Here is a 15,877-nt window from a genome sequence, read left to right on the forward strand (position 1 = left end):
TGGAATGACTCACAGAGCTCAGTGAAACACTATACCTACAACAACAACTTTAACAGAGAAGAACATAAATGAAAAAATGCACAGAGAAAGGTCTGGGAAGGGTCCTCAAGGGGATATGCTTACTCTCCCAAGAAAAGTTGGTCACTCTCACCAATCAGGAAACTTTTCAACCAGGAAATGCAGTATGACGTATCACAGCTGGCGCCACTTCTCAGCCAGGACCTTGGACAGCTTTCTGTTGCCTGCAGGCTCCCACAACTCCTCAGGGGTGCAGCAGCCTTCCACCAGGTCTGGAAGGGTTTCTGTCAAGGGCTTCACGTCTTGGAGGATGTGCCATCCCTCCTGGCTGTCATCACCCTGGAAGCCCCATCAGAGACTCCGTGTTCTAGGGTTTTTAATAAGCCAATCCTCACGCTCCTTTGTCAATGATCAGGTGAGGCTCGCTAGCCAAACAGGGCAAAAGTAACAAACCCTCAGGGGCAGTCAACAACCCAGGAAATCCCCTACGGTCAATTCCCCAAAACCAAGGGCAAAAGGCCACACAAGGAAAGTCACTGCACCTCAGGTGTTGGTCTGGCTTGAAAGAACAGAGAATAAAGGCCATGTAAGGCAATTCCACACCTCCCAGGCCGCGGCCTCTCCAACACTCACAGCCACCTCGGGAGGCAGCTCTTATGATCACACAGTTGGCGCATGGCGCGATGGACCTGCCAGCACTCTCTACAAAGCTCTAGAACTGATACCACCGTCGCTCTGGAGGCTGACACCACAGCAAGGTCAGCTGTAGTGAGAACAGTGGCCTTTCATTGCACCCAGGGAGCAGGACTAGGTGACACACGGCCTCCAGCACAGGGGTCCCACCACTAAAGCCCCCCAGGGCCTGGAGGGCATCCCCTGCATCCAACCACACCACCCAGGGATTGGCCCAAGGTCAATGCCACTGGATCCCCCTGCATGGCCCTTTTGCACAGCAGGGCAGGTGGCCCATCAGCTTTCCCAGGAGGTGACCCTGAAGCCTCGCCTCTGACCTTCCCACCCAGAGGCAGGGCTGACAGGAGCCAGGCTATGGCACCCCAAAATAGGCTCCTACACCTCAGTCCCCAGATACCTGCTGTCTTGCAGCACCGTCAGTTTGCTTTGGCACCACTGGGTCCCACGAGAAACACCCAGAACCAGAAATGAAGTCTGAAGAGGTGGCCACCTGCCCAGAAACTGAGACCTTCCTCCCACCATCTGACCACAGAGACCCTCCACCAAACCATCCCTGAACCCCATAACATCTGACCCTCCCCCACGCCATCTGACTGCACAGAGACCCTCCACCACACCATCCGACCCTCCCCACACCATCTGACCACAGAGACCCTCCACACCATCTGACCTTCCCCCACCATCTGACTGCAGAGACCCTCCACACCATCTGACCTTCCCCCACCATCTGACCGCAGAGACCCTCCACACCGTCTGACCTTCCCCCACCATCTGACTGCAGAGACCCTCCACCACACCATCCCTGAACGCAGAGACCTTACCCCATAACATCTGACCCTCCCCCACCCCATCTGACTGCACAGAGACCCTCCACACCATCTGACCCTCCCCCACACCATCTGACCCTCCCCCACGCCATCTGACTGCACAGAGACCCTCCACACCATCTGACCCTCCCCCACACCATCTGACCCTCCCCCACGCCATCTGACTGCACAGAGACCCTCCACAACGTCTGACTCTCTCCCCCACACCATCTGACTGCACCGAGACCCTCCCCCATGCCATCTGACTCATGAGCAGCCCCCCATCAGTTCACATAACAGGGCCCCCAAGCAGCACAGGAGGAAGAGCTCCACAGAGAAAGCAGCCTCTGGAGGTTCGTGATGAGCAAAGTGATGGGGGAAGGGCCCTGTGATGAGAAGGCCCAGTAATGAGAAGTGAAGGGGGGCTGTGATGAGAAGTGAAGGGGGGCTGTAATGGGGGGCTGTGATGAGAGGGGGTGCTGTGATGGGGGCTGTGATGGGGGCTGTGATGAGGGGGGCTGTGACGGGGGGATGTGATAAGGAGTGACGGGGGGCCTGGTTGGCAAGCACCAGAATGCGCAGAGTCCAACGCCCACCTCCCCTGTTAAGTTACTCAGTACTAAGGCTAAGAACAACTGGAGATGATTCTCACAGTCTTGCTGGAAGAACCTGGAGCTGTAAACTTCCCAGCAGAAAGCACAGGAAACACAGCAAGGAATAAAAGCTGCACGCCCCACCCCCAACCCTCGCCCCAGTGCTCTTGCAACGGAGCCGAGCTGAGCCGGAGCCGGCAACAGAGCCGGCACAAATCCTGAGGAAGTCTCTGGGTGAACGGCTTGCATAAAAGCACCTGGTCAGGCACCTTGGGTGCAAGAGGGAAAGTACGGCTCCAACTCCATCCCTCCTCACTTCACCCTGCACCAAGAGCGTGCAGCAGCAGTCGCCCAGCTCCTCTAAAGGCTAGCTGCTGAGAGGGATACAAAAGCAGAAGAGAAGCCGTCACCACCACTGAGTGCCTGCTGAGGCTCTTCACGCATCTCCCTCATCTATGAGTCAGACAGACAGGTGGACAGGGTTTTACCACCTTCACAGAACATACCTGGGGTACGAGACTCAAAGCAGATGCTCTGTGGTCTGAAATTCCTGGGAGTTGGGGACTGGGGACCCTGAGGTGGGCACGGGTAAAGAGGGAAACAAGGGGTGATTTCACCTACAAGCCTCAAATTCAAAAGTCAAGGGGCAGAAATTGAAATGGCTGAAAACCTGTGCGCCTGTGCAAACTGACCGCTCGTCATGGCAACCTCACACCCCAACTCAGGAGAGTACCTCTACAGCACGTATCCTGCTCCTTCCCCAGCACCTAGAACAAGAGTCTGCCACCGAGTAAGAGCTAAGGAAAGGTTTGCTGGCAGAACGAATGACTCCCCAGCATCTTTATTACAAACTCTTCGCTGATATTTTTAGTAACCATGAAAGATGATATTAAGTAATGTGTTTATCCAAATACTCACCCACTACTGGTCATTTAGGTTTGTTTCCAATTTTTATCTCTATAAATAACACTGATTAACAACTTTGGGCCTGAAGATTTTTCCACATGGAGGATCAGTTCCTAGGTAAGGATTCCAAGAAGTGCAATTGCTGTGTATAAGGGTATGGACATATGCTCATAGAAGACTAACTGCAGAACCTTTTCGGGGGTGGTGAAGCAATAAAAATGTATATAGCTTTAGACTCAGCAGTTCCACTGATAAGGATTTTTCTAAAAAGTGAAGTATGAACAAGTGTGTTCCTCATAGAATTATCTATAATAACTAAAGATTGAAAACCATCTCAATAAGGAAATGGTTAAATTACAAAAACTCATATAATGGAATCCTATGAATCAACATTCGAATGTGTGGATCACAACAAATTGTGGATAACACTGGCAATAGGAATTCCAGAACACTTAACTGTGTTCATGAGGAACCTGAACTTAGACCAAGCAGCAGTCGTTCAAACAGAACAAGGGGATACTGCGTGGTTTAAAGCCAGGAAACGTGTGTGTCAAGGTTGTATCTTTCCACCATACTTATTCAATCTATATGCTGAGCAAATAATCCAAGAAGCTGGACTATATGAAGAATGGGGCATCAGGATTGGAGGAAGACTCAATAACAACCTGCATTATGTAGATAACACAACCTTGCCTGCTGAAAGTGAACAGAAGTTGAAGCACTTAACTGATGAAGATCAAAGATCACAGCCTTCAGTATGGATTATGCCTCAACATAAAGAAAACAAAAATCCTCACGACTGCACCAATAAGGAACATGATGATAAATGGAGAAAAGACTGAAGTTGAGGATTTCATTTTACTTGGATGCACAACACCCATGGAAGCAGCAGTCAAAAAATCAAACGACACATTGTATTGGACAAATCTGCTGCAAAAGACCTCTTTAAAGTGTTAAAAAGCAAATATGTGACTTTAAGGACTGAGATGTGCCAAGCCACGGCGTTTTCAATCGCCTCATATGCCTGTGAAAGCTGGACAATGAGAAGAAAGACCAAAGAAAAATCAATGGCTTTGAATTGTGGTGTTGGCGAAGAACATACCGTGGACTGCCAAAAGAACGAACAAATGTGTATTGGAAGAACAGCCAGAAAGCTCACGAGAAGCAAGGATGTTGAGACTACGTCTCACGTACTTTGGGCATGTTATCAGGAGGGACCAGTTCTTGGAGAAGGACATCATACTTGGTAGAGGCTCAGCGGCAACGAGGAAGACCCTGAAGATGGGTTGACACAGTGGCTGCAATGGGCTCAAGCACAACAACTCTGAGGTTGGCACAGGACCGGGCAGTGTTTGGTTCTGTTGTACACCGGGTCGCTATGAGTCAGAACCGAGTCAACGGCCCCTAACAATAGATCAGCATAAAAACATTCAGAAAACACTATGTATTTAAATGGCTGTAACTCAAGATATACTGTAGTAAGAAAACCGGCGAGACACGTAACGGAACTTCCACTAAAAAAGCTCAAGAAGACTCGCCAGTACTGCTTGTACGAGCCCAGAATCTCAGGAAAGAAGACACGAAGACGAAGCCGCCCTCCGTCAGAACGAACACGAACACCACTTCCCCACGAGCGTCCGCTTCACGGTCTTGACCTATCCGACGCCCTCCACGCCCCACAGCCACCCCTGCGGAAAGAGCCTGCGAGCCCGCGACGACCGCTCGGCCCCGGCCCGCGGGCTGCCCCAGGAGGAAATGAGGTCGGCGGCCGCAGGCCCGCTCACCTCCCGCGCCCAAGGGCCTGCGGGCGGGGAAAAGCCCCTTCCTCAGTGCGGGGACGGCGCGACGAGCCAACAGCGCCATTTTCTCCGCGACCGCGAGTGTTCTCCCGTCACGTGCCCGCCCACCACGCTCTTGCCCCGCCCCGCACGTCGGCGTCCGCCACGCCCCCAACAGCCTCTTGCCCCGGCGCGCACGTTCGTCCTCTCGTTCAAAGAGCAGAGACGCGCCGTTACCCTAACGATAAGCGGTCTCCTGGGGTTGGGCAACAGAGCTCCCGGTCCGCCCCGCGCGACTCGGCGCCGGAAGTGAGTGAGCACTTCCGGCGGCCATCCCCGCGGCGCTGACATCTCGGCGGTAGACTTGGTTGTGCCGTTGTCCTGGGTTCTTCCTGCCGTCATGAAGGACGTACAGGGCTTTCTACAGCAGAGCCAAAGCTCCGGACCTGGCCAGGCCGCCGTGTGGCATCGTTTGGAGGAACTCTACACGAAGAAGTGAGCGCCGAGCCAAGGGGTCCCGGGCCCCGGGGAGAGCAGAGCAAGGCCGAGGGGCTCCGAGGCGGCCGGGCCGGGAACGGGGCGGAGGCGTGTGGGAGGAGAGCTTGCTGGACTGAGGGCGTCAGACCGGCCGATCTGTGTGGGGGCTTGAGGAGGCGGGCGCGTGTGGGGACAGTGAGAACAGTTGGGGACCGGCTGAGCCGGCACGGTGGGCTGAGGAACCCCGAGGATTGAGCAGCAGGCCGTCACTGCCTTCCTGAGCGAAGGGCTGTGACTGAGGCTTCTGAACTCCCCATCCTCTCATCTTACTGAAAGGGTTCAGGCTGGGCGGTGAGTTTAATTCTTGAGTTCAGTCAAACGGGCAGGGCAGCAGACCCTGGTGACTTGTCCTTAACCTTGTCATAGTTTGCTTTCTCGCGGTCTAGAGGCATACACGGAGGCCGGTGCAGCGCTGTTCTTTTCGCTGTCGATTCTGCGGCTTGTTACGTGCGGGGGTGCCACCACCGCCACCCTCCCCCGTGATCCCTACTTTCCATTGCACTTCACTTTGGGCTTTATGTCCTTAGAGAGATGTCAGAGTTTTGGTTTGTTTAGAAACACGATGAATTCCAGAACAATTGTCTGTTGCTAGGCACCAGCCTCTTTTAAAATTAATAGACTAAATTGCTAACGTTAGGGTATAGATATTCCATAGGAAAACATACTTCCTGTAGTAACCTCTCTGATAACAACCTTGAGCGTTTAGTATAGTGCCTTTCATGCCGGCATTCAGTCCATGTTTTGATGGTGTCCAGCAGGCTGCTGCAATTAACAGTTTTTGAGATAAAGTTGACAAGGATGTGATTCTTAGTGCTTGGCCAGTAATCGCTTGTGTTTGGTAGCATTTTGTATTTTTCAAAGCACATTGATATACGTTGTTTTTAGCCTTCGGTTTTTGGATGACATGCACCATACTACTGTTCTAAACATTGTACGTGTTAGCTCACTTACTAACTCATTTATCCCCATTTATAGATGACGACACTGAAGCTCAGTTTAAGCGCTAGGATTTTAACTTAGAGCTGTATGATTCTAAAGCTCTTGTTTCCAGTCGAACCTCACAATAACCTTTTGAGGTAGCCAGAAGGATGTTCTCCATTTTACAGCTGGGAAAACTGAGTCTTAGATTAACATGTTAATGTTACTCAAGATGATGTAACTGTTGAGCAGAAGAGCCAGGAGAACTCAGGTTCATTAGCATGTGCTTTAGTATTCTTTCTGTTATACAATATGACTGCTAGTATTTATTACTTGATAGGACCGCAAAAGCTGAAGGTGTGTGTGACCTGATGCGAGGTTATAGGTCTTGAGGGCATTGTGTTTTTCAGGTTGTGGCATCAGCTGACGCTTCAGGTGCTTGATTTTGTACAGGACCCGTGCTTTGCCCAAGGAGATGGTCTCATTAAGGTAAATCATTTACTATGTTAACCAAAACCCATTGCTGTCAAGTCAGTTCCAACTCATAGTGACCTTATAGAACAGGGTAGAACTGCCCCGTAGGGTTTCCAAGACTGTAATCTTTGAAGAGGCAGACTCCCACATCTTTCCCCCACAGAGCTGCGGGTGGGTTCAAGCTGCTGACCTTTGGGTTGGCAGCTGAGCATTTAACCACTGTGCTACCAGGGACATCTGTTTACCATGTTAGGTCGGATTGTATAAATAATGCTCCAAGACTTTCAGAATCATTGATAGGCTTTTAAATAGTAACGGTAAGCTATGCCTGTTCTGACACCGCTGTGCGTCATTGTCCTGAGCACTTTACATATTTACTCACTTAATCCTCCTGTGTGGTCTCTCTGAGTCCAAATCAACTTGACAGCAGTGGGTTTTTGTTTTTTTGGTTTTATAATCCTCATTGGAAGGTAAGTACTACTGTTGTTCCCATGTTTTAGATGTAGAAGCAGATGCCAAGTTGTTGTCAGGTGCTGTCGAGTCAGTTCCGACTCATAGCGACCCTGTGTACAACAGAATGAAGAAGCACTACCTTGTCCTGCCCCATCCTCACAATCGTTGTTGTGCTTGAGTTCAGTGTTGTAGCCACTGTGTCAGTCCATCTCGTTGAGCGTCTTCCTCTTGTTCGCTAACCCTCTACTTTACCAAGCATGATGTCCTTCTCAGGGACTGGTCTCTCCTGACATAACGTCCAAAACATGTGAGACGTAGTCTCGCCATCCTTGCTTCTAAGAAGCATTCTGGTTGTACTTCTTCCAAGACAGATTTGTTCGTTCTTTTGGTAGTCTATGGTATATTCACTATTCTTCGCCAACACAATAATTCAAAGGCATCAGTTCTTCTTCGATCTTCCTTATTCATTGTCCAGATTTCACATACATATGAGGCAATTGAAAACACCATGGCTTGGGTCAGGCGCACCTTCATCTTCAAGGTGACATCTTTGCTTTTCAACACTTTAAAGAGGTCTTTTGCAGCAGATTTCCCCAATGCAATGTGTCTTGATTTCTTGACTCCTGCTTCCATGGGTGTTGATTGTGGATCCAAGTAAAATGAAATCCTTGACAACTTCAGTCCTTTGTCCATTTATCATGATGTTGCTTATTGGTCCAGTCATGAGAACTTTTGTTTTATGTTGAGGTGTAATCCATACTGAAGGCTGTGATCTTTGATCTTCATCAGTAAGTGCTTCAAGTCCTCTTCACTTTCAGGGAGCAAGGTTGTGTCATCTGCATATCACAGGTTGTTAATGAGTCTTCCTCCAATCCTGATGCCCCATTCTTCTTCATATAGTCCAGCTTCTTGGATTATTTGCTCAGCATACAGATTGAATAGGTATGGTGAAAGGATACAACTCTGATGCATACCTTTCCTGATTTAAACCACACAGTGTCCTCTTGTTCTGTTCGAACTACTGCCTCTTGGTCTAAGTTCAGGTTCCTTATGAGCACAATTAAGTGTTCTAGAATTCCCATTTTTCACGACGTTATCCGTAATTTGTTATGATCCACACAGTCAGATGCCTTAGCATAGTCAATAAAACACAGGTGAACATCTTTCTGGTATTCTGTGCTTTCAGCCAGGATCCATCTGACATCAGCAACGATATCCCTGGTTCCACGTCCTCTTATGAATCTGGCTTAAATTTCTGGCAGTTCTCTGTCGATACACTGCTGCAGCTGCTTTTGAATGATCTTCAGCAAAATTTTACTAGCGTATAACATTAATGATACTGTTCAGTAATTTCTGTATTCGGTTGGTTCACCGTTCTTAGGAATAAGCATAAATATGGATCTCTGCCAGTCAGTTGGCCAGGTAGCTGTCTTCCAAATTTCTTGGCATAAATGAGTGAGTATTTTCAGACTGCATCCGTTTGTTGAAACGTCTCAATGATATTCTGTCAGTTCCTGGAGCCTTGTTTTCACCCACACCTTCAGTGCAGCTTGGACTTCTTCCTTCAGTATCATCGGTTCCTGATCATATGCTGCCTCCTGAAATGGTTGAACGTCGACCAGTTCTTTTTGGTATAATGACTTTGTGTACCCCTTCCATCTTCTTTTGTTGCTTCCTGCGTAGTTTAATATTTTCCCCATAGAATCTTTCACTATCGCAACTCGAGGCTTGAATTTTTTTCAGTTCTTTCAACTTGAGCAATGCTGAGTGTGTTCTTCCCTTTTGGTTTTCTATCTCCGGGTCTTTACACATGTCATTATAATATTTTGTCTTCTCGAGCCACCGTTTGAATTCTTCTGTTCAGCTCTTTTACTTCATCATTTCTTCATTTTGCTTTAGTTACTTAACTTTCAAGAGCAACTTTCGGAGTCTCTTCTGACATCCATTTTGGCCTTTTCTTTCTTTCCTGTCTTTTTAATGACCTTTTGCTTTCTTCATGTATGATGTCCTTGATGTCATTCCACAACTCGTCTGGTCTTTGGTCATTAGTGTTCAACGTGTCAAGTCTATTCTTGAACAGATGCTAAGAGATGAAGTAATCTGCCACAGGTCATAGCTAGTAAGTGGCCTGGGGGATGGAGACAGACATTCTGGCTTCTGTACATCTAATGTTCCAGCCTAAAATTACGCCATCTAATAGCATGCCTCTGCATCTTATTGTTCAGAGACTTATATTTTTGGAGTACTGTAAAAACATACTTGAGGGCAGTGTCTGACCTCTTCTTACTTCACAAGGGGAAGGGAGACTCAAGATCAACAGACCAAGGCTGATTCCCATGAGGCGGAGGTCAGACATGCCTCTTCTGTCTGCTATCTTTACTAATTCTGACACCAGCTGTCCCTCCCACAGCACTCTCTACTGGGTTCAATAATTCATTGCAATGGCCACATAGAACTCACAGGCCACACTCACAATTAAGAGATTTGTTAGGGAAGTAACAGTTACAATTCAGGCTCAGGAACACTCAGGATGCAGTTCTTCCATCAGGACAGCCTCTGTGCTCGCAGGCATGCCTTTCCCTGGCCCTCAGTCTCTGCCCAAAGGCACTCAGCTTTCTCTCTCCGTGGGCCAGGAAGCCCACCCTGCTGTTTGCTGCTGGTCTCTGCTGCCAGTTTCTGCTGTGGGTCTCCTTCTTTGGTGGTAGTGGGCTCCCCTTTTTGTTCTGGAATTTTCTCTCTTTTAAGGCTATAATTACCCTATCACACCATCACCTGAGTGGGAGTTACAAGACTGTGGCTAGAAAGGCCACACAAAAGTAATCAATCAGTAAGCAATGGCACCACAACTGTTACCAAACCCATTACCATCAAGTCGATTCCGACTCATAGTGACCCAATAGGACAGAGTAGAACTGCTCTGTAAGGTTTCTGAGGCTGTAATCTTTACAAAAGCAGACTGCCATATCTTTCTCCCACGGAGCGACTGGTGAGTTTGAACCACCAACCTTTCGGTTGGCAGTCGAGCACTTAACCACGGCGCCACGAGGGCCTCTTCTTGGAGTACTGTGCTTTTGGGAAAATATTATTCAAACATTGAAACTTCAAATTAGAGGATGGAATAGTATGTAGAGGAGGATTGCTACAGGAATCCTAGATAACTGCCGTCACACCTGTTCACCCCCACTACTCTGTGCTTGCCACAGCGCTCTGTCCTGGGCAGTAGGACGGGGGACGGGGAGCTGGGGGATCCTGCATAATACCACGCTGCCTCTGGAATAGAGCACTTTTTTAAAACTTCTGGTACTAGAAAAAAAAATACATCTCATTTCCTGGCATTACTGATTAACTAACTGGCATTTCTTTACTGGAGTTTTGGGGGAGATTGTTTTGGCCTCTGATTTAACAGAGAAAAGCATCTATTTCTAAATATTTTGGTTATGTCTCTGTTTGGAGTCGTGAACCTGGACTTCAGCAGTCACTTCTTCCTTATTCTTTCAGCTCTGTCTTAGTTTCTTAGTGTTGCTATAATAGAAATACCACAAGTGGGTGGCTTTAACAAACAGAAATTTGTTTTCTCACAGTTTAGAAGACTAGAAGTCCAAATTCAGGGTGCCAGCTCTAGGGGAAGGCTTTCTGTCTCTGTCAGCTTCGGAGGGAGGTCCTTGTCTCTTTTCAGCTTCTGTCCTCAGTCACTTGGTGATCTTCATGTTGCCTGGCATCTGTCTTCCCCCATCTCTTTTTGCTTCTCTGGGCCTAATCAGCTCAAAGGTGATTGGTTCAAGACACACCCTATACTAATATGGCCTCATTAACACAGTAAGGAAACCGCTATTCCAAATGGGATTACAGGCACAAGTACGTTGTTGTTAGGTGCTGTAGAGTCGGTTCTGACTCATAGCGACCCTGTGTGTGACAGAACGAAACCCTGCCTGGTCCTGCACCATCCTCACAGTCGTTGCTATGTTTGAGCCCATTGTTGCAGCCACTGTGTCAATCCATCTCATTGAGAGTCTTCCTCTTTTTTGCTGACCACCTACTTTACCAAGAATGATGTCCTTTTCCAGGGATTGGTCCCTCCTAATAACATGTCCAAAATAAGCAAGACGAAGTCTCGCCATCCTCGCTTCTGAGGAGCATTCTGGCTGTACTTCTTCCAAGACAGATTTGTTTGTTCTTCTGGCAGGCCATGGTATATTCAGTATTCTTCACCAACACCACAATTCAAAGGCATCAATTCTTCAGTCTTCCTGGCTGACTCCATTTTCTGTGCCTTTTTTCACGCTGCATGCTCTCCCCCAGCCTCCCCTAGGCCCTGACAGACCCCATGAATTTGTTCACTGGTAATCTCTGCTCTGAGGTCTTTCCTGACATCTTTCTCTGATTCTAAGTGAATCAAAGATTTGTACTTGCGTTGTCACTGGTAGCTAGCTCGTGGATAGCTTGAGTCACTCACTCTGAACGTGTTACTTTATGTGTGCTCATGGTGAAGCTTCCATACCACACTGCTGCCCCTGTGAGCCTAGAGGTTGTGCTGGGCACGCCGTCTCCTGGGCTATGTGGAAAGACAATGGATGAGGGCCATCCTAATGCTTGTCCCCCGGGTTCCAAGTTACACTGATGGAAGGTTCGTACTCGTTTGTCTCGTTTTTGCTTTGTCTTCAGTCACTTTTCTAAACGTGACCGATGGTTCCTCAACCACACAGTAACATGTCAGGTCATCAGATTTGAGTTTACTTTTTCCATGGTCAAAATAAACCTTTAAGAATTGTTGGGACCCAGCTTGTATAAGTGCCAGATAGATCAGTATTCATGATGTTACCACAAGTAATTGTGAGTTTCTAGACTTAATGAATATCTTTAGATAGTTCCATGAATTATAATAGTTATCTCAGAAAAATGGGAACATTTCTGTTTAATGAGGAAGATATTTGAAATATTTCCTTGTAATGAAGAAGCCACATATTTCCTGTAGCCAGATTTAAATACTCAACTGACTACACCAGGTCATTTCCATCTTTCTATTTTATATCCAGGGGAGCTTCAGACTCTACCATCCAGAGCTGAACTACCTGGAGGTTCCCTCTCCCTGCGTTGCCCACACTGGCTCCTCTTTCTGGGTTCACATCCCAGTGTACAGCACCCCTTCACCCAGTTACTCACTCATAGCTGAGGGGTCATGCTCTGCTCCCCCTTCTCTTCCGGCTCACATCTGGTCAGCTTCTGGTTCAACTTACCAACAGGTGTCTCTCAGACTTTGTCCACCTTCACTGCTTTCGACTCCTTAATCTCTCCTGTCTTGGCAGTAGCCTGTTAACTGGTCTGTCTCCCTCAGTCTTTTCCTTTGCTATCCTCCCTGCTCCCAGTTAGTTCTAGAATAGAGATGTGGTCACGAATCTCTTTGCTTAAACCCCTCACTGCTTCTGTGCTGACTGAGGGTAAAGGTCTGACCGTCAGCCTGACCCTAACCCCCACACTTTCATCCTCAGAGACATCCCGGAAGGATGATCTGGATTTTTCTTCAGTGCTTTTGCACATGTTTGTCCCCGTCTGCTTTTCCCCCAACTTCTCCCTCTCCCACACCAAATTTGTCCATCTCTCGAGCTGCTCTTCATTACTTAACACTTAGTCATCGCCACTTCTGGAATAACCCCCTTGAAACCTCTTCCTTTGATTGATCCACCAGCGTGCTTTTTTTCTTGTTCCTAAGCTCACGGTTATGTTATCATGTTACGCTCACATGTTATCAGAAGGGACCAACCCTGGAGAAGGACATCATGCTTGATAAAGTATAGGGTCTGTGAAAAAGAGGAAGACCCCCAATGAGATGGATTGACACAGTGGCTGCAACAATAGGCTCAGGCATAACAACAATTGTGAGGATGGTGCAGGACCGGGCAGTGTTTTGTTCTGTTGTACACGGGGTCACTATGAGTCGGAACTGACTCAATGGCACCTAACAACAAAAGTGCACGGTATTCTTACCTATTTGTTTGCAGGTCTGCTCCATTGGCCTGGAGCTCCCTGAAGGCAGGGTTTTGTCTGGCGTGTTCTGTGTCTGTAGTGTCTAGCAGAGTCTGAGTAAGCGCCCAGGTGTTTGCTGGATTTGGTCGTGGGACATATGTAGCAAGCCTGTAACCTTCTAAAACCTGGAGGAACTCTATGCTGTCAGTTAGTGGGAATTTCGCATGGTGGTCTGTTGGCTTGGAGTAACCTGGAGGAAGAATCTGGGAGTTGTCTGCAGGAGAGCCTTAAAGGGCCAGTCCACTTCATAGCACCCTGGTTTCCTATATATCACTATATTCACAAGTTCTTAGTGAAGACCACTGGGAGCAGAGCACAGAACAGACACTGCTCTAATGGTGTGAATCAAGAAGCGTTTATTACTCACAGAATAAACAGGACAGGGATAAGCAGAACAGCTTACATCATCGTTAGCCGGGGTTCCTCGAAGTTAGACTCCCGTCCTCAGGGTGGTGTCAGATCACAGCCAAGCACACCCTATTTCACATCTTGGGAGGAGAACACCTAAGTTGTTCTCTCCAGGGATTAAATACTAATTGGACAGCCATGTCTACTTGCCAAATAGCATGTATGAAGAAGAACAGGTAGGGGATGGGGAAATAAAAGAGAGGTAATTCAAGGAAGAAGGGAGGTAATAAAAGTGGAAAGCCCCCTGTAGGCAATGGACACCATTTATTGCCTCTGTTCAGAGTGGGCTAGATTTACTGGCACCAGAGAACGGCCCTTTCTTCTTTACCTCACTAAGACAGCTTAACAGAGCTCTGGGGGTGTGTTTAGAGGGCGATCATCTCATGAGGCACACCCTTCACCTTGTATCAGTTAGGAGCTGTTATGTCCATTTGCAGCTGGGGAGACAGAGATACAGCCTACCTGAGCACCCAGCACTTTAATAACCCACTGGGGATAATTTACGTGACCTTAAATAGGCCCTAGTATGGGTCTCCTGTCATTCAGCAAAAAGTATTGAAGGCCTACTATGAGCTTGGCACTGTGATCGTAAACTCACAACTTGATGGCGTTGATATAGTTCTGTTAACTAAAAACAGTGCTCAGAGTCTTGATTTTGCAGAGTGAAAGACGTGCTATAATTATTCTCTCTGCTTTGATTTCGCAGCTTTATGACAATTTCATCAGTGAATTTGAACACAGGTAAAACCCTCTTGTCCGTCTTTGACTTTGAAATGAGTGTGTCAACACTCACTGCTCAGATGGTGGCTTTTTTTCAGGGTGAACCCTCTGTCCCTGGTGGAGATCATTCTTCACGTCGTTAGACAGATGACAGGTGAGCCTGGCTTTGCTTCATGAATGAGCAGATCCACCCAGTAATTAAAGTGATCTTGAAGTATAAGTTCATTGAATTTTGCATTTTGATGTAAAACATTGTATTCTGAGTTGTTTTTACTGTACATAATGCTCTAAATTTTAAGATTATCCCACCTAAAATTGGATTCTTGGTTGGTAGAAGCCGGTCTGCAAAGGTTCTGTGTTGGTCGTTTTTCTAACTTTGTTCCTTTTCCTTTTCTAGATCCAAATGTGGCTCTCACTTTTCTGGAAAAGACTCGTGAGAAGGTAACGAGGTCCGGTGATGCCTTTTAGAGTGTGTGTGGCCCACAGCTGTGTCTGGGCTGCGGGCTGCTCCTTGGGCCCAGTTGTTCCCGTAGCCATATGCATGGAGTTCACGTGGAATGTCTCTGCCCCGCTTCTGAGGGCCCTTGTTTCTGACGTCCACAGGTGAAAAGCAGCGATGAGGCGGTGATCCTGTGTAAGACAGCGATTGGAGCACTAAAATTAAACATTGGGGACCTGCAGGTTACGAAGGTAAGGTCGCCATGACACAGGTCTGTCTTTGATTTAAAAAGCTGTTTAAAAATCCTATTTTCCTTCCTTAACTGTTTATATTTAAATAATTTTAAATTATAGAAAACTTGCAAAAATAGTATCAAGCGCTCTCCTATGCCCTTCTCCCTGATTCCCCAGCTGTTACGTTTTATACTTTTCCTCTCATCCCCTGTGCACACGAGTATCGAGTATCTCGTGTAGCCAAGCGCATCCAAGGCCTCCGCGGCCCCTCACTGGTGAGCGTCAGCCTTCTTCCGCCAGCAGCCCCTGCGCTGCGCCACCCCCACCCCCACACACACCTTTTCAGTGTTGGTGGAGTTTCCTGTCTGTGTGGATGCCTTTCTCGTTTTCATTTTGGTGCAGTTCTGGGGACAGGTGGTAGACTTGGGTGGCAGTGAGATAAGTTTATATGCTTGGACCACCGTGTTTAACCAGAAAGTGCATATAGTTTGGTTTGTCATTGTTTGTTTTGGTAATCATAGCATTAAAGAAAATATTAGGGGTAAAAGAGTTAAAATTGCTCTTGTTCTCATTGCCCTAAAAATACTTTTTGTTGTGTACCACTTCGCAGCCCTGGCCTGCTTATTAGAGCCCCGAGTAGCCAGAGTGCCCTCCCGCCGCCTCCACGGGCCGTGTGTTTCTCCTGCGCGTCCCTGTGCCTCACTGACGTGTGCAGCCCAGACGCTGGGCGGCAGGGCCCTCACCTACTGCGCGTCCCCGTGCCTCACTGACGTGTGCAGCCCAGACGCTGGGCGGCAGGGCCCTCACCTACTGCGCGTCCCCGTGCCTCGCTGACGTGTGCAGCCCAGACTCTGGGCGGCAGGGCCCTCACCTACTGCAC

The 15,877-nt window shown here is 48.0% G+C and overlaps 2 protein-coding genes across 2 annotated transcripts in view; one reads left to right on the top strand and one right to left on the bottom strand.

Moving 5' to 3' along the window:
• Positions 1–4,879, bottom strand: part of SIRT3 (sirtuin 3) — a 29,130-nt gene extending 24,251 nt beyond the window's left edge. The window contains exon 1 of the mRNA XM_023724368.1: positions 4,801–4,879. Within this exon, the coding sequence (XP_023580136.1) occupies positions 4,801–4,879 (79 nt within the window). The remainder of the gene's footprint in view (positions 1–4,800) is intronic.
• Positions 4,880–5,000: 121 nt separating this feature from the next.
• PSMD13 (proteasome 26S subunit, non-ATPase 13) overlaps positions 5,001–15,877 on the top strand; it is an 18,307-nt gene continuing 7,430 nt past the window's right edge. The window contains exons 1-6 of the mRNA XM_004389363.2: positions 5,001–5,289; positions 6,660–6,738; positions 14,312–14,346; positions 14,424–14,479; positions 14,723–14,766; positions 14,929–15,015. Of these exons, the coding sequence (XP_004389420.1) occupies positions 5,195–5,289; positions 6,660–6,738; positions 14,312–14,346; positions 14,424–14,479; positions 14,723–14,766; positions 14,929–15,015 (396 nt within the window). The 5' untranslated portion in view covers positions 5,001–5,194. The remainder of the gene's footprint in view (positions 5,290–6,659; positions 6,739–14,311; positions 14,347–14,423; positions 14,480–14,722; positions 14,767–14,928; positions 15,016–15,877) is intronic.

This window comes from Trichechus manatus, unplaced genomic scaffold (genome assembly GCF_000243295.1).
Source record: "Trichechus manatus latirostris isolate Lorelei unplaced genomic scaffold, TriManLat1.0 scaffold00244, whole genome shotgun sequence".
Classification (NCBI taxonomy): Eukaryota; Metazoa; Chordata; class Mammalia; order Sirenia; family Trichechidae; genus Trichechus; species Trichechus manatus.